Consider the following 27516-nt stretch of genomic DNA (forward strand, 5'->3'; position numbering starts at 1 on the left):
CTTGCTTTCTTCAAAACAACAATGGTGTCAGTGCAGACATTACTGCAATGATCCTTTTGCTTTTTGCTGTTCGCTTCAGGATCTTGAACAGTAAAGGGAGTAAAGGACACACAATAAATTATATTATTAATCTAACATTAGATATTTATCATTGACATCTCAGGGAAGCCTAATGTGCTAAAGGCAAAGGCTAACCCTCACCGCCTTGTTGTGAAAGGTAGCTGCTTGTTTCTTGAGGGTTACAAAGACCTCACCTTTGCCACTTATAACATGCTGTGACTCATATAAGTGCCACACACGTGTATAAACACTAAAGTCAAATTATGGAGACAAACAGGTTAAGCACCCCTAGAGCAGTGTGTTTATGTCTTTCCCAAGAACAACAAGGAATGTGCTGGTTTCCAAGTAACAAATTAACTTTGTCATCCTTGAATGCCCTTATACAATTACACTTTTTTTAGAGAGCCTTATAAGGTGATCAGCTAGTTTTATGCTGAAAACCCAAAGCCAAACATAGGCAAGGTATGGTAAAAGGGCCTTGGTTTCAACAATTCGATATCACACAGTGTATGAGCCTATTTTTCCAGTAAACTTAGAACTAACTGGATGCTTGACTGGGACCATTACTGTAATATAGTGATTCTTGAAGATTTGTAGAACAGCTGATAAATGTAGGTGAATAAAGGAGCTCAGAGGTGTACTTTTCTGTTAATTTATGACTTCATACAGCCTTTATACAGCCATCTTTACCACAGTATTCAACAAGGGTATGGCTAAATGTTTAACCATAAAGATACATCTGGGGGGGTTTTTTGTTTTGTTTTTTTGTTTTTTGCAATTAAAACATTGCACAACAAACTAATCACATCATTGATGAACAAGGAGTAAGGTTCAACCACTGGTCTAGGTCTTCCTTTTATTCTCAATGTGCTGAGAGGTCTCATCCTAAGACTTGCAAGATATCAATCTAAAAAAAAAAAAAAAAGAGTTCTTGGATCTCTGAGAGGAGTCAACCGGCTCCCAGCATGCCACTCAGCATACTAACAAAACAGACCTAAGCCGTTTTTTTCCTTTTTTTTGCAAAGCTTGCACTCACCTGTACTCCTCCACAGAGTGCGCACTGATCTATCCTCATAAGAAAACAACTACAGTAGAACTTTTATGAGACTGGACTAAAACTCACTCCCTCCCACACATAAAAATGATTAAAAAAAACTATCCTCATTGTCAGCAACAAAATCCACACCATCTATTACCCTGCTGGCTAAGTTATGTAAGCCTCTGATTGCACCCGACATTACTGAACATGAGAAGAAAATGGATTTGTTTTATGTGCAAATACTGAAACAGGCTCTATATGAGTTTCACTGTCCTTAAATTCATTCTACTTAGTCCCACATCTTGATTTGTTTACACTGCATCAAGGAAGAAATGTGAGGTGCTTCAACTGTCAAGTGATAATTGCCTGTCCTTATTTGAGATAAGGGCAGTGACATACCACTTTGCTTTCAAACTGCAACCACTTTGTGATCATACTTTATTTTTGAACATTCATCACACTGCAGTAAACAACTAAAGTGACCAATCATGGCTCCACTTCGGTTGAAGGCCATCCATTAATCCACAGTACCTACTTCAACGTAAGTACACCGTGTCATTTAGCTGTTATTTTCTTTTTTTACCTCATGCGACACAAGGTGAGAAGTGTTTTATTGATTTAAAATTTGAGGGGGAAAAGTCATAATAATGCTCATGATTGTGCTGCCAGGATCCTTTTTTTTTTTAACAACAGGATCTGTGTTTTCACATTTAACACAGTCTTGCTGAAGCATAACAGCTAATAATAATCAAGTCTTACCAAGAAAATAATACATCCATCCACTTTCTTAACCTCTTATAACCATTCAGTGACATCTTCTCTCTTTTGGATAGGGCGATCCTATAAAAGCTGTTTCATCACAGGATAAAGGTGAACACTCAGAGCAACTTTATGCTGATATGCATTAACAATTCATGATAGGAGGTCAAGTGGACCCAATGCAAGCACAATTCCCCAGGGCCACCAGATTTTCCACACTGGAGATGTATATATAGTTAAAACTATAGATAAAGCAGTGTTAAGCAAACATTCAGTTAAAGCACAGTTACTACTGTTCATTCCTCATTTTTTATCTGAAGCTGTCGTGTGAGTAGCTGACTGACACGTTTTATTTTTTATTTTTGTATTTTGCTTTCAGGCTATCTTTTCTATCGTGCAGAGAAAGTCTCAGTGTGGCAGCACACATAAATCTCCGTGGCTGAAAATAACTTGTCTTTCAGATAGACAGCAGATAGCGCAGTCTGCAAAGCCGTTTTACGCAAGCAACACTATCTCAACATCTTTGGTGTGTTTGATTTTAACAGCTTAAAGCATGAAACTGGATTTTTCTTTTCTTGCTATAGGCAGCCTTTTCCCTAAAGCAGTCATGTTTCTGTGAAAGAAAAGTTAGACATGGCACTGACCAAGCTGACTGTACGGTATCAGTTTAAAGATGGTTTCTTGGACCACTTCCACTGATAAATTCTCTCTGACACAACGTTAGAAGGCCAGGGAGCAAAAGATAACGCTGACTGTGTTATATCACTGGTAAGGCTGGTTTGTAAGTCTGCCAGAGACTACTGGGATTCTTTTCACACAACTCACATTGACAAATATAAGATAATAACTCTGATGTGTTAAGTATTGCATTTATTGAATGAGCATAGAATTTATTAACATATACAGTAATGTTTTACAGGGTTGTAGATATGAATGCTTTAGTATAGAATTGTTGAGTTTTGTCAGTACAGTTAGCAAACCTAACAGAAATCATTTAAGCTAATTCCTTCATCCGTTACTGAACATAGCATCTACACACATCCCCACTGCTTTGGTCTGGTTACAGATTCAGAAGCAGTCTATCTCTCCACAGTGTAGTGTAGCACCTCTTACAATTGGCTAGTTAAGGTCTTGGAGTCAACACTGTCAAATTACACACCTAATTTGTTACAATAAGCAAGTAAGCATTTTCATGGCATCATCAAGTGTCACTTTGAAACTTGTGCTCTACATCAACAAATCTTGTATTAATCCCATTATTTTATTTGGAGAATACATTTGTGACTCCAGACTGCTATCATTCTACAGTGCAGTGAAAAAGTATCTGCCTCCTTCCAGAATTATTTTCTTTCTTTCTTTTGCATATTTGCCAAACTTGTTTTAGAAATTTTACTATTAGACAAATATAACTGGAGGAAATACAAAAGGCAGTTTTTAAAGGATGACATTATTTGATAAGGGGAAGAAAATGTCTATCCAAAGCTACCTAGCCCATGTGAAAAAGTAATTGCACCCTCAACTTAATAACTGGTTTTGCCACCCTTGGAAACAAGAACTGCAATCAAGTATTTGCAGTAACTATCAGTGAGTCTTCCACAGTGCAGAATTTTTGCCCCACTCTTCTTAAATCAGCCACATTGGAGGGTTTTTGAGCATGAACAGCCTGTTTAAGGTCATACCAACGATCTCAATCGGATTTAAGTCCAGATTTTGAATAGTGCACTCCAATGCCTGTTGTTTTTCTTTTTATTTTATAGTCATTCAGAGGTGGACTTACTGATGTGTTTCAGTTCATTGTCCCGCTGTATTGTGCAAGTGCGCTTGAGCTTAAGGGTAACAACTGATGGCTGGACATTCTCTTTCAAAATTTTTTGGCAGAGAGCAGAATTCATGGTTTCATTTTCCCCAAAGTCTAAGGGGTCATCAAAATGTTTTTTTTGGCAGATATGAATCAAGTCATTGTGTCTTCTTTGTGGTTAGCAGTGTTTTTCTCCTTGAAACTCTCCTATGAATGCCATTTTTAACTCTCCTATGAATGCCATTTTTCCATCTTTTTCTTATTGTTGAATCATGAACTCGAATCTTATCAGTGTGTGAATGTGTGTGTGAATGGGTGGATGACTGGATATGTAAAGCGCTTTGGGGTCCTTAGGGACTAGTAAAGCGCTATATAAATACAGGCCATTTACCATTTACCATTTAACTGAGGGAAGTGAGGCCTGCAGTTCTTTAGATGTTGTTTTGGGTTCTTGTGTGACCTCCTGGATGATTCATTGATGCACTCTTGGAATAGGTAAGCCGGCCACTCCTGGGAAGACTCACCACTGCTCCAAGGTCTCTCCATCTGTGGATAATGGGTGTAATGGTGGTTTCCTGGAGTCCCACAACCTTCAAATTAACTTTGTAACCCTTTTCAGACTGACTTTGAATGACAGAATGACTCAATAAATGAAATAACCATTTAAAAAAAATAATTTTTGTATTTACTCTATTTGTCTTTGGCTAATAATTTTATTAATTCATAAGGGTCTGGCAGTAATCAGATCTGGGTGTGATTAATGAAACTCAAAAAGGTGTGTGTGTGTGTGGGGGGGGGGGCTCACTTCCCACAGCACTGTGTATATGTATTATAACCAATATCCTATAGCACAAAATTTTAGGCAATTTTTAAAACTTTATGTGTTATTATTTTGAAAAGAGGAGAGCGGAAATACTAAAAAATTGATTTGCATTAGCTAATTATTTACAAATAATGGTGAAGATCTGTTATCGGACTGTTACTTTTTCTGGAATGTTCTATTATGAAAGTTCAATTTGCCTCAAAAAAACATGCAAATTACGATAGTTGAACATTAATAACAAATCATGCCCTTACAGTAAAAATTAATTACATAAATATTTTTTAAGATACGATTGAAAATCATTCCGACTCACTGTCACATGTACAAACTGACTAAACACATGCTCCAGTGTACTGTTCCCACCATGCAATTACGAAAAGCAATGAGTGTGTGCGTAAGAGAGCGAGAAGGACTTCCGGTATCTCCAACCAATGAGGTGATTCCACATGCGGACACTGAACACCGCATTCGAGAAGAAACGCGATTGGTGCTGATGAGGACGCTGCTGATTCCGCAACACACAGGCAAAGCGGGCGACGGGAGCCAAACTGCAACTTACCCACATGTTTAAATCATCCATTCGGACGCAATTTTTCCGGGATTCGCTGTTTTAAATGAAAGGGACAACATTAACAACATCCAGCTGAGACAGCAGCGTTGATATGTTTTTTTTCTCCAAGGTCTCACGAGGCAGCTAGCGAAGCAAAGCCGGCGAATTCAAGCAGAGCCGAAGGACCAGAGGCAATAGTTAGCTAGCTTTAGCCAGTTAGCCGCTCGCTAGCCCGGGAGCCGCTAATTTGTCCACTCTCGCCGTACACCTGTGCGCCGCGCTATCCTGTGTTGGAACTACTTAGCTCGTAACACTCATCGCTGTGGGTTTCCGCTTAAATATATATCTATTTTTAAATTTCAATTACGGTGACACCGAAGGAGGGGGAGTTAGAAAACCCACCTTGATAGGTTGAGGTTGGAACCAGCCAACTAAGCGGTGTCCTCAAGTGGCCATTCACCATGGACAACGCACACACAAAGACGGTGGAAGAAGTTTACAGCTTTTTTAATGTGAACGAAAGCACAGGTCTGAGTTTAGAAGAAGTGAAGAAACAACGGGAACGATATGGGCCAAACGGTAAGGAGCTGGTTTACATAGGTTTGTTCAAAAACAAGAAGCTATTCTCCCGGCGCCGCGTAATGGCCCGTGGCTCTAGATATGTAACAGGCGAAAGAGCAAAAAGGAAGCTTGCTTACGTCACCATGTGCATGTTGAAATACTGGAAACCATCTCTTCTGTGACCAATTTTATGAGCAACTTGTCTTTATCATCCTACTACAGTATCAGTGGCTGTTGATGTACTTGTGCTGAAATATGCTATTGTGTATCAACTGCTTAACTTTAATTGCTTGTCCACCTTTTTTGCCTTCGGTATGAATGGGATGATCTACAGAACTACCAGCGGAGGAGGGTGAGTGAACCATTCTGTATGCTGGGGAGAGGGGGGGAGAGGGGGGGGGGGGCAAAATGACATGCATATGTTTAAAATGTATCACACTTAAGTTTTCTTTGATGTTAACCCCCCCAGGTAAATCACTTTGGGCACTAGTGATTGAACAGTTCGAAGATTTGCTTGTGAGGATCCTTTTACTTGCTGCCTGCATATCGTTTGTAAGTATTACACATGTTATGTTAGCAGTGCGGGTGATGTGTGCAGTGGTCTTTCAGACAATATTGGCTATTCATACTGGTAATAGTCAGTGAAGAGGATGTGACACTTGTACAAGTCATTTACTGGCAGTATTTTAATGATAGAATAGTGAGAGAGTCATTCATATGGAATACTTGAATAGAAGCGCTCGCTCGCCTCAAGACTGATTACTTAGCGTTGAGTACAAAATGTAATACTAAAACTTGGCTTTCAGCCAGTTGAACATCATTTATGTTCATTTCTACCACCATCCTTCTTTCAACCTCTCAGTGATGAGTTTAGAAAGCTTTTTTTTCCCCTTTTCTCTCCACAGTTCAGCTTTGTCAGCCTACACATCGTATATAGTTATCATTTTGCAATTGATTCTGTGCAGATTATAGCTTAGGAAGAAAACTGTTCAAAATAGGAAAGAATTTCACCCAGAATTTGTCTGGTGACAAAACCCAGATTGATTTTTTTTTTTTTTTTCCGATTCTGTGCAAACACGGCATTGCTCTTGAAGCTAATCATAAATTATCGTGGCTTCTTCAAGCATGTTGTTTTTATAGAGATTTTGTTAACACATCAATGCTCCAGAAGTCTGTGATTCAAAAGGAGCACTGACGTTGAGGCAGTTTGAGAATGGGTGAATCTGCCACTGTAACAAGTCTGAATGCGTGGCGTGTTGTTGACAAGAGCAGCAAACACTTGGCTGTTATAAAGAGAGAAGGCGACAGACACATGAGAAGTCGGTATACTTCAGTGGTGATTGATTTCACTGGTGTTAACATACTGCTACGGTATAGTGAGGACTAATATTTGGAGTCATTACTTGTCCGGTATGAACAAACATAACTTCTGAATGCTTTATATTCTTGCCACCGATAAGTGGCGATCCCCAGCGTAGAGTATGCTTGACACAGTGGTAGGTTCAGTATCCTGTGGCTCTGCTTCTACTCTAGGATTGGCCACTCTCCCGTTGGCTCAGACTATCCTGAGACACCAAGGCATGGTGACAACAGCCAGCTATGCTTTTCAGAGCTTATAAATCATCAGCTGTAGTACTCGGCCTGCTCTCAATCACACCACACGCAGACACATTTACTTCAGTGTGTATATGAAGTTATATGCAGACATTTGTTAGATGTTACATTAAAACATTCAGGAACTGATGGGTGGAGTGTAAATTTCTTTAGTATAAAGTCTAAATTTGATGTTTGATTGGCAGTGTTGAAATAGGTTGAGGTAGGAGCGAGGCAGTTGACACACTTCTCTCCTGGCACAGTTTTTAAAAGAAGGGAAAGTGATTAATACCCTCTCACACACTTGGGCCCCATTCGCAATGCTGTCAGAAGCTGGCTTGGCATAATCATAAAATTTTAAATGATTATTGATGATTAAAATAATTTTTCCAACCACTCTTAAGGCAAAGTGAGATTCTAGCACAACTCCACCAACAGGCAAAGTTCATGGCAAACAGTGTAAGGAAATAACAACATGAACCTGACAATTACTATTGTCCAGAAAGTTGATTGAAAGGTCTCAATTCCAAATTGTTAGTAACTGATCATAAATAAATATTCAGTTTAAGCCACAGTTTGACTTGTTTAATTTTGTTTGGCTGTGAGGTGATGTTTGCTGGTTTCTCACATTTAATTGATTTATTGAGTTCTTTTATAATATTTGTTCTATAAAAGAGTTGTAGCATTTCATGTGAAACAAAGCTGGAGTCACTGCGCTTGTGGAGCTATTTGTCTTGGGCCATTAAATAGACAATCAGCTGAAAATAGCTGTGACCTTTTCACCTCCCTTTTCTCCATTCATGTGAATGACGCAATGTGGTGTTCAGCTCTGATATTTTCTGTTTTATGTTGTGATTTCAAAAGTCCTTTGTATTTTGATTTGGTTGCTAAAGGGGCAGGTTTTGTGAATTTAGACACTGCATCTTCACCATCAAGCCTGCAAGCTTGTTCTACTCAAGTCAACATTCTTGCAACTCTGTGAAACAAAGTAAACTCAAATGATACAACTTCAGTGAATAATCTAAAATATAATTCTGTGTAAATACTTTTTCTGACATATGCTAGAATATTCATTACTGGGTGTTCTTGGGTAAAAAGATGCCATATCATCCCAGGCCAGGGACTTTAGTGTTACTTATAGCTCACACTTAAATATAAATTGCTTGAATTGTGTTTGATTCCCTTAATTTCTGTTTTGTCTGCAGGTCCTGGCCTGGTTTGAAGAGGGAGAAGAAACCGTTACAGCCTTTGTGGAACCTTTTGTTATCCTTCTTATTCTCATCGCAAATGCCATTGTAGGAGTTTGGCAGGTAAACGAAATTCCCTCTCCATCAACCCTTGTATTCCTAGTATCAGTTGTTAGACTACATCAAGACTAGTTTGGATTTTTTTTCCTGATATTGCCTGTGTTTTTTGTTTTGTTTTTGTAAGATCCAAACAACATTTCAGAAATGAAGAAAACATAACTTGCCAGACATGTTTTATTGGCTTCTTGTTTATTTAATAGATAATGTTATCAAAGGTTTATCAATGTCTGAGGAACAACTAGGGGTAGCCCTTCATGATCAACTGTGCTTAATATCTGTAGACAAATTAACTTCTTCCCTGGGGTCAGGATTGAAAGATCAGGCGTTTTGTTAAATAGGTTTTCTTCTCTCACTCGGTGCTGATGTAATCCAAACTGCACATTTGCTTGTTAAAGCCACCTGGGGATAAAATTCCAATTTACTATTTTGATTTATTTATGTGATTATAAACCACACCACACTATATTTCGTCAAAGACACCTGGTAGGGGGGTGTATCTCCGCTGGATTGCCTGGAAAAGTAAATGTTCGTTGAACAGTCCTGCTGAGGCTTGTGTAAATGGTGAGCTGTTAAGTGCCTGTTTGCCTTTGCTTATTCCTACAAAGCCACTATGAATGATGTAGAATGGAAGGATGATCTGTTTGCTGCTTATCATGTTGGTGGTGATCTCGGTCCTACCTGTTCTGAAGTTTGGCGCCTGTAGTTTTGTGTATGTTGCTTAGCTTCCCTTAACTGGCCTCACCTTTACTGGCAGCCATTTTAAGAGCTTTGTATTTTTCTGTGCTCCCTTACAAAGGCCATAACTTGTGTGCCTGGTCTTGTTATGTCTATTCATGTGCAGCCTACTTACAGCTATGTTAAGAGTTGCCACTCAAACTATGCAGTCTGTAAGCAATCAGCCAGACAAAGAAAAGTAAAGTGAAGAATGGTAAGGAAGGAAAATAGCGAGACTGAAAGGAATATTTGGGAAAACTGATGTAAAAATGCAGCTGTAGTATTTAATATAAGGACAGTTTTACATAAATTGGGGGTCCTTTGAGGGTAACTAAAGTGTTTCACTTCTGAAAATGTAGCATTCCTACTATTTCAGCCTTTTGCAACACCACAGTGTTTACTCTGCTTCACTTCCTCTCCTAGTTCACTTTGTCGGTTTGCTTACATAAAGATAACTCTCCACTCTCCATTATGTACATTGTGAATAGCTGTACACTGACTATCCGAGAGTCGTTTTAGTTTCACCTCCCTTTACATCCAGCTGCATGTGTGGTGCTGGCTTGTTTTTAAGTCTAATTCCTTTTTCTACTTTTAAGGAACGAAATGCAGAAAATGCCATCGAAGCCCTTAAGGAGTATGAGCCAGAGATGGGGAAGGTGTACCGCCAGGATAGGAAGAGTGTCCAGAGAATCAAGGCAAGGGACATTGTGCCTGGGGACATTGTGGAGGTGGCAGGTAAGACTAAAAATATCAGGTGTACACTAATATAAAATAATATTCCAGATGTTGTTAGATGCTGCCAGGTTGTCATGAAAGAAGCAAGGTAGCCAAACAACAAAATTAAACACACTGTTCAGGATATATTGTGAGAAATGTTTCATCTTTTTGTCACTTTGGTTCAGGTCATTGAAATCGCAACAGGAAGTGCAAAGCAACATAACGATTGTTAGATTTATTCATGTTTTTTTCACCATGCTTTTCTAACAGGATAGAATGTAATTTCCTATTGATTGGTCTACATCAGTATCTGGTTTTAGTTTCCTTTTTTTAAACTGATTGCATGCAGTATTGGTAATTCTTATCTGAAAACTTAAAGGTGTTTAAAAGCATGGCTGTAGTCCAGCAGTCATGTGCTATTGTTAAACATAAGATATGTACAGCTCTGTAAACATAACCAGTTATGATGTACTTTTTACAGTTTTCAACATGTAGACACACAGCTGATCTCTCATCCTGTTTATCTCCCTAGACTATTTCAGAATAATTGTAGTACCAAGTAAATTATGCAATACAAGAGCAGAGGTTCAATCTGTTACTGAGCGTTAGTTGGCTGACCTCAGCTTGGATAGAGCCACATATGTTTATGCGTTTTGCGTCACTGCTCCTCATTACTCTGTGTTGTGTGTTTTCTTACCAAGACTTCATTTGGTCTCTTTTTATCTTTTATCTTTGTTCTTGTACTCTGTCTTGGGTTGTATATTTTTTTCCCTTTATTCCAGAGGAAAGCTTAGTGGAGTGTGTCTGTAATGTTTATCACAAGCTTACAGAACGGTTGTAGAATGAATGAGGATCCACTGCCTTTAAAGTAAATGCTGTGCTGTGCTCTGACAGATTTGTACTTGAAAAACAATCCCAGTATAACCTGATGGGTTATATTCACTTTTTTTTTTCTTTTTTTTTTTAATTTGCCATTTGGTCAACAATATTTCTTTAACTGTGGACGTTGTGGAGGTGCATTCATTTGTTATTGTTGGACAGCTGTTTCTTGTAAATGCCTATCAATTTTGAATACACAAGATGGCAGCAGTGACAAAACCAAGCTCCACAGTTAAGAGATTATTAGTTTTCCGAAATAAATCACAAAACTGAAACCTAATGGCTTCCAACAAATGATAATGAATCACGGATTGGAGGTAATTTAAAAACAAGAGATGGAATTGTATGGCCACTTTCCAGTTACTGCTTGTTGATTACACAGAGTGCTTGGCCCCTGTTGTGCTTCAGTCTACCTAAGTTACAAATGCATCCATCATATCATGACAAAATGCCTTAGAGTGAAGATAAACCAAAATGTAATTGCTTCTGCCTGTCTGACATGACATGAATAGATCCACTAAAGATAAGTATGAAGTACTTTAACATATATCACCATATATTCAACAATTATGCCATGTTCAGTGTGCCACAGGTCATTCAGCAAATCTGACATTTTAGTGGGACAGTCACTAATTCAAACAGCCGACTTTGCAAGCTTTATCAATGCAGTTAGATCAATGGGATTTGGGGTCTGTGATAACAGGATGTTTGCGTGGCCATTAATTAGATAAATGGTTCCTTGAGTACTGACAATAACATGATTAACGAATTGTGTGCATATATGTTTTTGTTATCAGTGTTGGTGAAACCAGCTTGTCAAACCAGTAAGTTGTATGTGTTATAAAGCAGGATAGTGATGGGTATAATGTCAGTTGCAAAGTACCCTGCTGGACTGGGGTGCATGTGGTTTATCTTTCTTTCACAATCTCAGATGCTTTGTCAGAGCAGTTGTGAAGTGCTTAGCTGAAGTGTGTGCTGAGTGTGTGACTTGCTCTGGTTATGTGCCTTGCAGTCCTTCATTTGTATAGACATTTTTTTTCTCACTCTTGCTCTCTTTTCACTCATTAGAAACTGCTCTTATGGATTATATCTCAAAATTGTCTCAACAGAAACACTAGTTAGTTATTCATTATTAAATTAAATAGTCTTACAGCTGATATTAAACAAAAATTCAGTCTGAGTAATTTTTGTGAGCAAGAGGAGGGTCAGGATCTGGCATTGTCTGGGTATAGCTGCTGCTACTGAGGAGAGCAAGCTGTTACTGGATGCTCTTGCTTTTCTAAAACTACTGTTAAAGCAAACATTAAAATGTCTCCGATATGTTCACATGCAAAACTGAAAGCAGTAAACACAAATTGGTAGGATGAGTTGATGTTTTGTGGAGCTCTGATATGCAAAGTTCAGGTTAAACACACTGGCCATCCATTATATTAAAAATGCAGCCACAACAGTGACTGACTAAACATGGTTGTAGTTTGAAATCAACTCTGAGCAGAAGTTCAGCAAATGGGGAAGGAAAAAAATTGGTTTACCCAGCAGTCATTGTTGCGTTTTCCAGTGTGAGTAGAGTCTTTCTCCTACTTAAAAAAATAAAATAAAATAAAAAAATGTATCAGGCCATAAAGGCTGATGTAAAACTCCTTAAAATCGCTCTGGAAATTGTCCTATTAAAATTGATGTGATAAACACATATTGAACAAACAGTTAGCCTGCGCGTTTCACCGTTATCTATCATAAATATTTTCAGGTGTGTTAGTTTGTACCAGTGTACTCAAACTGTGGGGCAGACCTCACTGAGGAATGTAAACAAGAGTTTGCTGATGCAATTACTGACCTGTTATTTACACAAAATTCAACTTGCATCTTTCTTTTTCATTTTTTTGGTTAATGATTGATTAAAAATGTGGAATGCAGGGCTTGAACTATTTTTTAACATCTGAAGCAGGGCATGCCAAAAAACGGGATGGCTGTTGGTGTAGATGGAGATTAACTGCTAAAATGCTCATCTTGTTAGAGATCAACTTTCCTGTTAAAATCTTTTTGAAATGAAAACACATTGGTGTCAGTGTAGCAGCAGCTGACTTATTTTATAGGCTTTGTTCTCTTAACTGTGTACTTAGTTTCCTGCGTTAATGTACTGGTTTTATTTGCTTTCTGCACTCGACTGACGTAACAGTCAATTCTTTGGTTGTTTTTTTTTTTGTTTTTCCTTTCTTGACATATAAAACCCATCAGCTCTGTTCTCATTGACTTACAGTTTTAACCACAGCCTTTGGGCAGTGGTCACCATTAATGTGTTTTAGCCCAGAGGAAGAGACAAGACGGGATGTAACATGTAGAAAAGATACAGATTCAATTTGATGAATAATTTCTGCTCCAGATGGCCAAATTTCCTCTCATTTTCAGGAGTGCAGGATGGCCTGTTTATTGTCATCACCCCTAGGTATTTCTTTGTTGATTTTTGGCCACGAGAGAGGAAGAGGAATAAATTAAGGAGAACAGAAAAGTTGACAAAAGTATTGATCCATTGTTGTAACTTACTAAACATTACATGAATGGACAATGTCCTGTGTTTGTGTGTCCTCAGGGGTTGTCTTGAAAAATTTTTTCCCCCCAAATTCTTAAAAGAAGTAGAGAAGTCATTGGGGAGGTGGATGAACTCATGAAAGGTCCCAGGAGACTGGAAGCCTACGTGCTAGCACATCAGAGAGTCTGAGTCACTGGGAGAGAAAATATACAGCCCCCTAAGGCTGCGAAAGTTTCACTGGACCCCCTGTGAGTGGGTGCTTGTTGTCTTGATTACAGACAGATTCATACATCCTGAAATTCAGGCTATATTTTAAAGTTATTATGTATTAGCTTATATTTTAAAGTCACATTGAATCATGGTTTTGCACCACGATAAGGTTGGAAAGTGGGAACACAGACCCTGAATAGTGTCTGAAAACAGCTTCTGTCTTTAGAAACTGATGTGGCCTTATCGGTTAAGTTGCTGCCTGACATTTGTCCTGCACTCAAGGGAGCAGATAATACAGATAAAATCCTTTTGTTCACAAGGGAAAGGAAGGGGGTCCCAATCCCAGGGGCTGTCCACTCTGGAAAAAATAAAATGCCTCTAAGTTGATACAGCTGCAGTCCTGGGTGACTGCAGCAATTTTTTTTTTTTGTAGATAATTGAAAAATATTTATAGTAATTACTCTTAACAAAAGGAAACGGCCACTGCACAGAGGCACTGTTAACTGCAGTTTATGCTTATCGATCTAATACTAACTAATGCATGCTTTTCCTTTTGGAATTGTAATACGATCACAGTTCCAGATAAGCAAGACTGTCATGACGATGAACATATTGTACATCGTTTGTCATGGGGTAATGTATTCAGGTAAGGGTCTTACTGTTGAATAGAATTTATAGTCTGTGGTTGTAGGCAGAGTATTCTGTGTATTGTCTGTGAAAGTGGGTTAGTCTGCTTGCTGTGACCTTATTCCTAGTATACACCAGTGGATTGAAAATAGCGACATGCTTCATTATTACTCTAAGGTAGGAGGTTTTCTAATTAGTGAGTTTTAAAAGTCCCACAGGGCCTTCTAATATTTCCAGTGACTACAGTTCCTTAATTCCTTTTTTCCTCCCCCATACTGCACTTGTTCATCTTCTTCACTGTCTCATATCTGTTAATGGTATTTCGTTTGGAGGCAGGTGACGATGATAAAGATTTTGACAGTGTTTGGACAACTACAGAACCAAATTTGGTAGTACAGCTGGTGCAGTCCACGAGCATTACACTTAACATGAACCCAGCATTAACACATGCTACAGTAATAACATTTTTATATGAGTTGTGCACTGTACACATGATGTGAAATGGTGTGGTGATCAGCTCATATTGGTTTAGTTTTAAGTAGAATTTCCTCACTTAATTCTGTTGGTGGCAAAAGCTGTCACAAATTCACGAGACATGTCTGAAGCTTATCTGACGTAAAACGGGTTTTCCTTGCTTAAAAAAAGAACTTTTTTACTATCCCCCCTCTTCAAATCCAGCTGCATGTTTTCAACTGATCAAAATAGTTTTCCCATTTTTGGATGTGTGGTTTGCAGGACTCATCTAATCCCTCTTCCCATTCCTCTCCTACATCCTCTTTCTCTTCCTCTTCTCTGAAGGGTACCGCAGGCCTAAGGGTTGGTTTACAAGTCTGTCATCACTCTCCATTATCCAGGGGTCTCTTAAGAGCTTCTGGGTCATTGCTTTTACCTTTACACTTTTAGGCCATGTGATGTTTTAGTGCATGACGAAAGTAGTGTTAGTGTTCATTTGAATCCAAAGTGGCTTTAAAAAAACAAAAAACCATTTAATTTAAAAAACATTGTTTTATTTTTAAGGTAAAGTTTGATACATGAAGCATAAGTCTAGTGAGACTTTTTAAATGTTTGTATTTCCAGCCTCATCCCTGAAACGTTCAGTAAGTCTCTGCAGATCAGACCCACCTGCACGAGGAAATCATACAAAGTAGTGGTTGCTAATAAAAGTCCGTTGCTTTAATTGTACTTACTGTCTTTATATAGAGAAAACACTAGTTTGAAATTTGGTGTGTATTTACATTTTGTGATTGTGTTACTGGGGCTCACTAAAGCCCTGTGTTAGTGGAAAGAATGAGCAGTGATCTACTTGCATCCTGTGCAGGAGATGAGTGGAACATTAATAATTTTTGAATTCATGGCGCTCTTCTAACTCTCAGGCTTGAGTTTGATTATTTTATTACTCCCAGGGAGCATGAGATGGGATAACATGGCCGTTCATGTGTTTAGCATTTGTGTGTGGTGATTAATATTTATTTATAGCTTTTAACCCAGGTTTTCCTTTTCATGATAAAATACTCTAAGTTTAGTAGAGTATTTTTACATGTGGGGTATGTGCATGCCTCAGCATAATGTTGCATCGGATAATTACAAATCTGCTTTTGTAAGTTGCATTGTTCAAAGTATCTATTCATTAGTTGTCAGTCCCATTCAAAGATGCATTTAAGTTGTTAAGAGGTACTTAGTTATCTCCTGTCTTGTTTCTCTCCACAGTCGGCGATAAAGTGCCTGCAGACATCAGGCTCACTTCTATCAAGTCAACCACACTGAGGGTAGACCAGTCGATTCTTACAGGTAATTTCAAAGTTCAGCCATTTGCTTTTTTAAATATTTATTTTGTATTTGTGAGCTCTGTGTCATACCCACAAAGAGTAATTGTACATATACCACCATCTTTTAATGCATTTCCATAGCTTTATATTTTATGGTTTCTTTCTTGTTCACGCATTGCTGCTTTGTTTTTTTTTTTTTTTTTTAAATATTTATTTATTTTTTCCCCCGGCTACCTCTGACCTTTTGATCAACCCAGACATGTAACAGCAGGAATAAGCACTTTGTCTCCTTTTTCTGCACATTGTCATTGCACTCAGTTGTCATGGCTGCTCAGCTGTGACAAAAATGACAAAAAAGAAATGAGTGATGTGAATAAAAGGTACATGGATGATTCTGTGGGTGGATAATTGGACAATGAGGTAGCTGGAAAGAAAAATAGAAGGGGAGAATATTGAAGGATGGAAAATGTAGGGGAGAAGAGTTTATGTGAATCAAGTCCTTAAATCGCTTGTCTTGCTCTGCTGCCTTAATTGGTAGCAAATTCCATGGGATATTTTAGTGTTTGAGCTATTTTTCTCCCCTCTTTCCTTCCCCATTCATGGCCATGCCGCCTGTCAAATGCTCCCTGCCTTACTCTATCAGAAAATGTGCAGTCTTGCACAGTTGATTACACACAGAGACATACACACATCAGATGAGGGGTTTGAAAGGCAGTGGAATTGCAGTATTTGATAATTGTCGGGCCTGCTCAGTCAGCTGCAAAGCCTTTTCTGCACATATCTGCCCAAAATGTCAACAAACCATCACAAGTACCACTACATGCTCTGCTGTGTAGAAACTCTGCGTCTGCTTCCCATTCTCTTATCTTTTGTTTTCCTCTACCTGCAGGAGAGTCTGTGTCTGTGATCAAACACACAGACCCAGTGCCTGACCCGCGTGCTGTCAACCAGGACAAGAAGAACATGCTGTTTTCAGTGAGTCACTCACTAGACCATCTTAGGTGGTTCGGTGTCATTTTACACTTTTACACTTTTTCTTTTTCTTTTTTTTTGAGGGGGAGCATGATTCCCCCTTTCCATCTTTTCTATCACCCAGAGTACACCTATAAAAGCAACAGTGTGCTGCTATTTGCATTTTGAGTATCTGTTTTTGAAATTTGTTTATAAAAGTTATTTGATTTGTCCAAGTAATAAAACCACCTCTGTGCGTCTCTAACTGGTCTCAGAGAAGTAGTTATTGACAAAGGGGAAAAACTGTCTTAAGATTTTTAGTTTTCTACTGCCTCTTTATTTTTCCCCCATTACTCCACCAGGGTACCAACATTGCAGCTGGTAAGGCTGTCGGTGTGGTGGTTGCCACAGCTGGCAACACGGAGATTGGCAAAATCCGAGATGAGATGGCTACAACGGAGCAGGAGCGTACACCTCTGCAGCAGAAGCTTGATGAGTTTGGGCAGCAACTCTCCAAGGTTATTTAAATTGCATTGTTTTGCACATTATTAGGGATGGCCTATTTTAAAAATAAATAAAAATCTAATGTTTATTCCATTTGATATTAAAAGATCTTTAAATAAAAAAATAATTTTTAATTCAAGGTTATTTCACTGATCTGTATTGCTGTGTGGATCATCAATATTGGACATTTCAACGACCCGGTTCATGGAGGTTCCTGGATCCGAGGTGCTGTCTATTACTTCAAGATTGCTGTGGCTCTTGCAGTAGCTGCAATTCCTGAGGGTAAGCTGGACATTTGCAAATGTAGTTCTGTTCTTGATATGCTTGCTTCATTTTTCACTACTTCACGATGGAGAAACAGACGACTAAAGAATTTTCATCACTTAATAATCCTCTTTTCTGCTGTGGCTCCGCTGTTACTGTTTTGCAGGGCTACCGGCTGTCATCACTACCTGCTTGGCTTTAGGAACACGGCGTATGGCCAAGAAGAATGCTATTGTCCGCAGTTTGCCCTCTGTAGAGACCCTTGGCTGTACATCTGTCATCTGTTCCGACAAGACTGGCACACTGACGACCAATCAGATGTCTGTGTGCAGGGTAAGAAAACAGTGGGCAGTCGTTTTGAGTGCATGACAGAAGGAAGATGGATCGTAGTGTATCTTTAGTGGCTTTAATGTATTTTTGTCACACCAACACCTAGGCACATCAGCGAATCTGAGTTTGGTTTTGGGATTACTCCTAAGTCCACACTGAGGAAAACTGGTTGGAATCTGTAGATTGGTGTTTATGTGCCAAAAGTGCCTCACTGTGGATCTGTATAATGGCATACCACTGTAATTAAACATTATGTGATTATGTTGAGTGAACATAACTTAATGCGGAGTTTCCTAATATTTTCTGGACTCTGAATGAACCCAGCAACCAGTACTGAATCGTGGTAATATTAACTAAAAACTGTGTTACTGTTTAACTGTAAAATTTCCCCAATTCATCTTTAAACATGGTGATATACTGAGCAATAAAGCCTACTCAGGCTGAATGGCTAACAATAACACAATGAAAGAATTGAGTTGTACATATTTGGGGATGAAATGAGATTCAGAATTACAGGTTTCTTTTTTTCTTTTTTTTTTATCATCCCTTATTAGTGCATGAATAATTTTATACTGTATCTTTTTACAGTCTGTTGTAGGACAGCAGAATATGTATTCTTCCCCCCTTTTCCTTCCATCTTTTTCAGTGCTCTCAGCCCCCACCCCCATTCAGGCAGCATGCTGATCAGTATGCAGTAGTTAGTCACTTGCAGCAAAACCAGTAGAGTTGCGTAACTGACCTTGTGTCTCTTTCGGCTGCCCCTGTGTCTCTATCCCTTGCTCATCCTTTAATTTTCTGCAAGCTACCTCTGCAGCAGCTAAGATGCTGCTGTCCAACTAGGGCAATACTGAAATTTGCTGCCATGAGTGACCGAAGGCTTCTCTTCAGTGCAGTGCCTTTTTCTTGTTCTTGTGTTTTGTGTAGGACAGCCATTGACGTCACTGCCTTTTGAAGTCTTGCTAGTGCCTGAGGATAGTGCAGCCATAATGCCAGCTCATCATTTTATTCAGATATTTCTATTTTCATCCCCTGAGCAGCTTTGTTCTGCTCCTCTCAGTTTGGGGCAAATGTGGAATGAATAATCCATGTATGTTTGAATTAATGCACACTTCTGAATGACATTCGTAACAGAGCTAGTACTATCTGCCTGAAAACCTCTTTGTTTCCTCTCATGTTATCCTTGCTCTTGTTTTCTGACATTTTTGCCATATTAATTTTATGTTTAAGCAATATTTATAGGCTGTAATTATGTGTTAGGAAAAGAATCCCTGTGTGGAGTCCTAACTTTTGTTGTAAGGTGACATTTATTGAACCCTCCCATCAAAGCGCTTTGTGGTGTCTGCTTTGGCTCACCATTTCATCATTGCACGCTGTTCAGTGTTAGAGTGAACTGAAGGTTTCTTTGATGTCGATTGTAGTCTGATGCCATCTGCTGGATGCAGTGTGCATCAGTCTCTCAGCTTTCCCCCTTTACCATCTTTGGACTTGGATGCTGTAGTTATAATGTAATGAATACAGCATTGCACACATTGGACAGGAGGCTGAGCTGGACGTGATAGTGGAAGATGTTGAGTTTTTCATTGGGAGCGATGAAATGAGTACATCAGAAAGACAGCTTAGGTTGAGCATTTTGGAGAAAAGAGTTACAGAAGTAAGGTTGAGATGGGTTGGTGGATGTACTGGACAAAGGATGTTGAGGAAAGGGTGAAGACGTCAGAGGTGGTTTGTGGATGTAGTGTGAAAAAGGACATGTCTGTTGCCATTTTTCTTTTTTTATTGTACCTCTTACATTCAGAACTGCAGAAACCCTGAAAGTTACTTGATGATCTATCCATCTCACTGTATCTCTATCCCTAGCAGAGAGATGGAAGCGACCCCCTAAAGGGAGCAGCCAAAAGTTATTTATACAGAGAATAAATATGTTATGTGAGTTTCAAATATTATAATAAATTCAAAAATGTTTCTTTTGTTCCTCTAGATGTTTATCATTGATCGGGCAGAGGGTGATCACTGTTCATTAAAGGAATTCACCGTTAGCGGCTCCACATATGCCCCAGATGGACAAGTGTGAGTATTCAGTCTTTTATGCCCCTAACTTTTATTTGGGGCATCTTATAGCAAGATAGACATAAATGCTGAATTTCTATTTTTGATAATTCTTCAGTTTCTACAAATGTGAGTTTCCTAACTGTTCCTCTGATTTTTTTTTTTTTTTTTAGATTCCATGATGGAAAAACAGTCAAATGTTCCCAGTATGATGCGTTGGTGGAGCTGGCCTCTATCTGTGCTCTCTGTAATGATTCCTCGCTGGACTTCAATGAGGTTTGCAGTATTAATGGTTCTTGATCCTTGAATACTAAAGTGAAATCACATTTACATGTTTTGTGTGGCAATTTCCACATAAAACATTAACATTGTTTTTTGTTTTTTCTTCTTCCCAGGCCAAAGGTGTGTACGAGAAGGTGGGTGAGGCCACAGAGACAGCTCTCACATGCCTGGTCGAGAAGATGAACGTGTTTGATACAGACGTGAAAGGCCTCTCCAGGGTTGAGCGAGCCAACGCCTGCAATTCTGTATGTAATTGAATGCTTTAAGTGTGCTTTTCCTTCTGTCAGTATGCAAAAATGTGCAGCTTTTCACTTTATTGGAGAAATTCTTATTGGTGGTTGGGTTTTGTTGCATATTTAGGTGATCAAGCAGCTGATGAAGAAAGAGTTTACCTTGGAATTTTCCAGAGACAGGAAGTCTATGTCTGTATACTGTACTCCTAACAAAGCACGCTCCTCAGTTGGCAAGATGTTTGTGAAGGTAAGAAATGCGACTACTATGCATTATTACAGGATTTGAAGCCTTGACACAGCTGCATGTTAAATGATTTTCTTCCTTAGAGGTTGGTCTTTGCCTTTCTCATTAATTGATTTGTTCCTTTTCAAAGGGTGCTCCTGAGGGAGTGATTGACAGGTGCACGCACGTTCGTGTAGGCAGTAACAAGGTACCCATGACCCCTGGAATCAAGGAAAAGCTAATGTCTGTGATCAGAGAGTATGGAACGGGCAGGGACACCCTGCGCTGTCTGGCTCTGGCCACACGAGATAATCCACTGAAAAAACATGAGCTGATGTTAGATGACTCCTCTCGATTTATTGAGTATGAGGTGAGAGCTGAAGCAGATGGATCGGATCACTTGATTATCTGAAAGCAGTTTTTGTTTTTTTTGTTTTTTTTTAAGTTCCTTAATCTGTGATTTTCTTATCTTGCAGACTGATCTGACATTTGTGGGTTGCGTGGGCATGCTGGATCCTCCCAGGGCAGAGGTGGCAGCCTCTGTTAGGCTCTGTCGTCTTGCTGGCATCCGAGTAATTATGATTACCGGAGACAACAAGGGTATGTGACAGTTGTATCTGAAAAATTAAAAGCGAAACAAATCAGAACACTCTGCTACTCTACAGATAATAAAAAAACATGGCAAATACAGCTTAACCAGCTTGTTTCTTTCCCAGAAGCCTGAAGTAATAATTACTGCGTTCTCATGTATATTCCAGGGACGGCTGTGGCTATTTGCAGGCGCATTGGTATTTTTGGAGAAGATGATGACGTTTCCAGCATGGCTTTCACTGGCCGAGAGTTTGATGATCTGTCACCTGCGCAGCAGAGAGAGGCTGTGGTCAAGGCTCGCTGCTTTGCACGGGTTGAGCCTTCACATAAATCCAAGATTGTTGAGTATCTGCAGTCCTATGATGAGATCACAGCTATGGTAAGAAAAAATGGTGTTCTTCAGTCATGCATGCACGAAAGCATCTAAAACCAACCGTGCCATTTCTTTTCTAGATTTTTAATGTCTTATATACCATTTGGCTTTGTCACAGTTTTCTGCTGTTTTTCCCTTTTTTGCTTAGATTAAAGGAGCGCTTGGATAAAATTTCAGACGAGTAATTTATTTCAGACTATAAAACTCTGAATATTTTCCTGTCCTGCTTTTCATTCTCTCCTCAGACTGGTGATGGTGTAAATGACGCCCCCGCTCTGAAGAAGGCTGAGATTGGCATTGCCATGGGCTCAGGCACAGCTGTGGCCAAGACCGCCTCTGAGATGGTGCTGGCTGATGACAACTTTGCCACCATTGTTGCTGCAGTTGAGGAAGGAAGAGCCATTTATAACAACATGAAGCAGTTTATCAGATACCTCATCTCCTCAAATGTGGGCGAAGTTGTCTGGTGAGAATGACTTGCTTTTACAAACACACTTCATTCTTCTGAAATAAACACACATTATGGTTTTCGGGCACTTGATCATTTGTCATTCTTCTTTTTTTTTCTTTTTTTTTTGTGCAGCATCTTTCTGACTGCAGCTCTGGGGTTCCCTGAAGCTCTCATTCCCGTCCAACTGCTCTGGGTCAACCTGGTGACTGATGGTTTGCCTGCCACCGCTCTAGGTTTCAACCCACCAGACTTGGACATCATGAATAAGCCTCCACGTAATGCTCGTGAGCCGCTCATCTCTGGATGGCTTTTCTTCAGATACCTAGCCATTGGATGTAAGTAGTGAAAATCAAAGAGTGTGTACATATGCGGTATGTGATACTCTGCTTTATACTGTATACAGCAAGTAATTTGCAAGACGGCTGCTGCTACTCCTATATGTTTGTATGTTTAAGTTTTAATTGCTGTTTCATGAGCATCTGTGCCATTGTCTGTGTGTGAATGATTTTTTTTTTGTGTGTGTCAGGTTATGTTGGTGCTGCCACTGTTGGTGCTGCTGCCTGGTGGTTTGTTGCAGCTGAGGATGGACCAAGGATCACCTTTTACCAGCTGGTAGAGCTTAATAACGCTATCATGCTAATTTGCTGCACTTTAATATGCCAAATTCTTCTGTTGGAGAATGTTGCTGATCTTTTTTTTTCTTTCTGCCTCTTAGAGCCATTTTCTGCAGTGTGGTCCAGAAAATCCAGACTACCAGGGCATAGACTGCAAAGTGTTTGAGTCTCCTTACCCGATGACCATGGCTCTGTCTGTACTGGTCACGATTGAGATGTGCAATGCCCTTAACAGGTTAGGCATCTTTCCCAGCTGTTGATCTTCATCTCCTCTTTTACGTTCACTCTCCAACTGTGTTTGTGTGTGTGTGTTATGTTGGGAAATAAAGATTCAGGAGTTTTTCTTCTCAAGTGAGTGAGTGACTTTTTAACAAACATCAACATTTGTCTGTGTTCCTCACAGCGTGTCAGAGAACCAGTCCCTGCTGCGGATGCCTCCATGGGAGAACGTGTGGCTGCTGGGAGCCATCTGCCTCTCCATGTCCCTTCACTTCCTCATCCTCTATGTGGAACCTCTCCCAGTGAGCATTATTTTTCATTTTGACACAAAGAGTTTATTTTACTGTCAGCTGGATGCAGAGCACAAGAAAAGAAACATTGCTGTGTTGGCAAATTTCCTAATTCTGTTACTTTGCTCATTGCTGTTTCTGTTGTTTCTTCTGTTCCAGATCATTTTCCAGATCACACCCCTGAATCTGACCCAGTGGCTTATGGTGCTCAAGATCTCGCTCCCTGTCATTCTACTGGACGAACTGCTCAAGTTTGCTGCCAGGAACTACCTGGAGCCCGGTAAAGACCTGGAGAAGCCTGCCAACTCCAAAGGCTGCTCCCTGTCTGCATGTATGGAGGGAATCTCCTGGCCCTTTGTGGCCATTTCCCTCCCCTTGGTCCTCTGGATCTACAGCTGCGACACTAACATGGCCGACATGTTTTGGTCCTGACTGACTTGAGCACAACCTCGACTTTTCCATTCCCCACCCACTGCCATCACTTCCCTCTTTCCCTCTCCTCTTCTCTCTCTGCCTTCCGTAATGTGCGTAGCTAGTGCGTGTGTATGTGTGTGCATTTGTAGAGTTAGTGTGTGTGCCTCTGCGTGCCACCACGTGCGTAAGAGAAAGGACCAACTTTGACACATAACAAATAATATAAAATGTTAACACTGAGAAGACGTCTGTTTTGAGGTGGTATAGGAATAATGAATGGGTGAGGCTTTAAATGTGAGTGTTAGAAGACCATCACTCCCATAGCTGTGGACTTTTTTTGTTGCTGGTGTGAAAGAAAATGTACTGTTGCCAGTTATTATTTTTGTTCATGTCAATATTGCCTTTATGGTTCATATTTTAATGATGGTGGGAATAACATGTCCTATGTCACTACAGTAAAAACAGCAAATTTCGGTCTTTTTTGTTTTGTTTTTTTGCTTCCATCTTGATGAAAAGGAAAATTAGGATATCAAAAATAATTTGATCTGTACAGAGACTGAACACTATTTTATGCAACTTTTTTTATGGCTTTGTAAATTGTTTGACCAGCGTGGCTTAGACATACCGCCTTGATTTATTTTCTAATGTTTACCATTGTGTCTTCAGTATAAACTCAGAACTCTTTCAGAGAGGACGAGCTCCATGTGGCAGACAAGGACGGGGGGAAGGTTTGGGACTCAGAGTGAAACATTTGAATGCTTAGCTTACAACAAAAAAAGACAAAAGAAAAACCCTTGATAAACAAAAGCCGCATGTCCTGTGACCAAGCATGAACTGTATGTGTTTCTCATTCTAATTTAATTGTGTATGGTCCCCCATGTTAGAGCGAAAATTAACTTCATAGATGTTTTTTTTGGTTTTTTAACTATAATGATCGAAAATAAGTAAGTTTTTCTGCACTGGGCAGAGCACAGCTACCTCAATATAAGATTTTCTTTTTCTTTCGCTCATCTTGACATACTTTTCCTCAACAGTCTTGCTAAAGCGTAACATCTGAGGTGTGCCCCTATTTGCTTGTGCAGAAAACAACGAACAAAATCTCTCTTCCCTCTAACATTTTAAAGAATATATTTTGTATTGATTTGTGACATTAACTTTATTTGTGTGTGTGTGTGTGTGTGTTCTGAGACAGAACTGGGTGGGGATGTTGTAAGGTGACTACCATCTCCATGGCGTTTGATTCAAAGGATCATAATATTAAAATTTTAAGGAAGAATACTAATACAGCAGCTGCTCCAATGAATGAACTTTGGATTGCAAATAAATAAAATAAAAAAACCAAATGTTTTTTTTTTTGTTTTTTTTTTTGTTTTGTTTTGTTTTTTTTACTTTAAGAAAAAATACACTCATGAACCCTTTGAATCAAGTGTTTTCTGTCTTTATTTAATGCAATATAGACCCATGATATTCAATATTATTCATATCCATTTTTTTGTATGTGCATATAATACTTGAATACAGATCATTTCACACATATGAATGCTTTGGTTTTCTTGGCACAACATTGCAGGCATGAGCTATTCATGGCATAAGAACCTGTGTGTTTGACTCTTAGACTATCATTTAGGGGACTTAGTTTATGTTTGGTATACCATGCTTTACAGTAGTCTGTACTTGTTGGATCAGAGCCTATTCAGTCTACACTCATCTTAAGCATCACTGTGTTTGGAAATTCTGACGTGAGAAAAGCCCATCATTAGCATGTGTTTTGAAGCCTGGGTTTGTTCGTGCTTGTGCCAGTTTGTGTGTTCCACTTAACAGCTGTGTGCTCTTCTTTCTTTTTTTTTTCTTTTTTTCTTTCTCCCCCTCAATGCCTACCACTGGCCACCCTGTCACTAGAGTGAGTATCCATTTGTCTTACACACTCCAGATATGCTAAATTAACAAGAGAAGACTCTTATAAAACAAAACGAATCACTCCCGTAAATGGATGTCTTGTTTTGTTATTAAATTGGGAAGCATACGAGTCACTGAAGGGATGCAAGGGAGTCTTTAAGGACTACCAGTATGTAGACAAACAGAACAAAACTTGACTTTGGCCACATGCCACTACTGTGAATGCCACCGAGTGCTGTTCTTTTCACCCCTCTCACACTTGCTTATGTTCACGAAATCTTCTCTTGTGGTAGAAAATGTACAGTTTAACAAATGATGGGAATACTTGTCACCATTTTTAATTTTTAAGAGTGTTTTGTGCTAACTGTTTTTCCTCTTCCTTTTTTAGGTTGGCTCTCATAAATGCTTCGTATATAAGAGTGGCCTCTAAAGTTGCAGCCATCCTACAACCCAGGGTGTCCACTCACTCTGGCTTCACACACACACACCTCAGACACCATGATGACCAGCAGTATGTACCCTTGTGCAGACAGGAAAAAAGTAAATAATTAGGACACGTTTTACAGTAATGAGACCAAATATGTAAAGGTATACTTCAAAAGGGTTTGGGAGCTTATACTAGCTCATTTTGCCCAATGCATCACGACACGTGACCACATACTTCTCGAGACACTTGTACCTCCGCGTGCAGATGCTAAATCATCGACACTGTTATGTTTTGTGTGCAGGGAACTTCTTAACGGCCTCAACGATCCCTCTTGCATGATGAACATATTTCCAACTTCCATGGTAGCTTGTCACTTAGAGAATCTTTAAAACACTGGGTTGAATGGTCTTAGGTCTACATCAGTGTAAAAAATAAAAACATTCATGCATGCGTTTCAGCTGTATGTAGGCTTTGCAGTTTGTATTTATAGATTCTAATGTATTATAGTCAGATAACATTAAGATATATTGCAAAAATCACTGTTTTTATTGTAATGGTTTGGGTAATTTGCACAATATTAATGTGGATAAATGAGTGATGCTAAACTTGACTGTACTTAACTTTAGTCATTTGAATTTTACTCCTCTACTGTAGGCTGATCACTGACCCATTTACTTTGAAAAAGTCTTTTGCGATGAGTACAACAGACTGACACTGATTCATTAGTAATCCTGCAATACAACAGTGTTCTGTTTTCTTATTGCCTCTGTATAATTCTGATAATGTATCTTTATGAACTGCTGTAAAACTGTGATCTAATTCGGGGGAAGGGGCGGTAGAAACTCTTCAGCGAAACCTGGTTGAAGAACAATAGTAACCATATTTTAAAAAAAACAAAAAAACAAAACAAAAGACGATCATTATTGAAGACTTGTAATGGTTACCATGCATTACTGAGGTTGTGATTTCAGGTAAATAAAAATACATAGCATTTGAATTGTCTGCTTCTTCCTTTTATTATTGTACTGAAGTTATGGTAAATGGACGGGTTCTTTCTCTACTCTACCTGAGCGCTCAAAGCTCTTTCTACAGTAGGCTTCATGGACCCGTTCACTTTTTTCTGTGCTTGAGTTCTAACATTCACACTCTGATTGATGCACTTGAAAGCAACATTGGGTTAGCATGTTGCCCAACCATATTTGGCATTCAGACTGGAGGAACCAGGTATCCAACCACCAACCTTCAAATTAGATGATGATCTGCTCTACTTCCTGAGCTCATATTTTTCACTCTGTGTGTATGCACTACGGGAGTTTCTTCCTGTTAAAAGGGAGTTTTTCCTTCCCACTTCCGAGTAAGTGCTTGCTCATAGGGGGTCTCTGTATTACTGTAGGGTCTGAAGCCACCACTGTTGTGATTTGTGGATATATAAATTAAATTGAGCTGACCTGAACTTTGTGGTTAACAAAAAGTCAGCT

The 27516-nt window shown here is 39.3% G+C and overlaps 1 protein-coding gene across 2 annotated transcripts; it reads left to right on the top strand.

Moving 5' to 3' along the window:
* The first annotated feature begins 4939 nt into the window (after positions 1-4939).
* Positions 4940-27023, top strand: atp2a2b (ATPase sarcoplasmic/endoplasmic reticulum Ca2+ transporting 2b). 2 transcript variants are annotated; one of them, XM_063478714.1, is made up of 24 exons: positions 4940-5608; positions 5925-5942; positions 6060-6142; positions 8389-8493; positions 9801-9939; positions 15872-15952; positions 16820-16905; positions 17244-17399; positions 17526-17667; positions 17816-17982; positions 19958-20046; positions 20199-20301; positions 20421-20552; positions 20668-20787; positions 20915-21133; positions 21240-21363; positions 21522-21733; positions 21973-22193; positions 22311-22513; positions 22705-22790; positions 22894-23027; positions 23196-23313; positions 23461-23581; positions 26000-27023. In XM_063478714.1, the coding sequence occupies exons 1-24, from the start codon at positions 5491-5493 to the stop codon at positions 26011-26013; spliced, it is 2991 nt and encodes a 996-aa protein (XP_063334784.1). In that variant the 5' UTR covers positions 4940-5490; the 3' UTR covers positions 26014-27023. The 2 variants fall into 2 exon arrangements, with proteins under 2 accessions (XP_063334784.1, XP_063334783.1); XM_063478713.1 differs by lacking the exon at positions 26000-27023 and having other exon boundaries at positions 4941-5608; positions 23461-25137.
* Positions 27024-27516: the final 493 nt, after the last annotated feature.

The sequence above is a fragment of the Pelmatolapia mariae genome, linkage group LG7 (genome assembly GCF_036321145.2).
Source record: "Pelmatolapia mariae isolate MD_Pm_ZW linkage group LG7, Pm_UMD_F_2, whole genome shotgun sequence".
Classification (NCBI taxonomy): domain Eukaryota; kingdom Metazoa; phylum Chordata; class Actinopteri; order Cichliformes; family Cichlidae; genus Pelmatolapia; species Pelmatolapia mariae.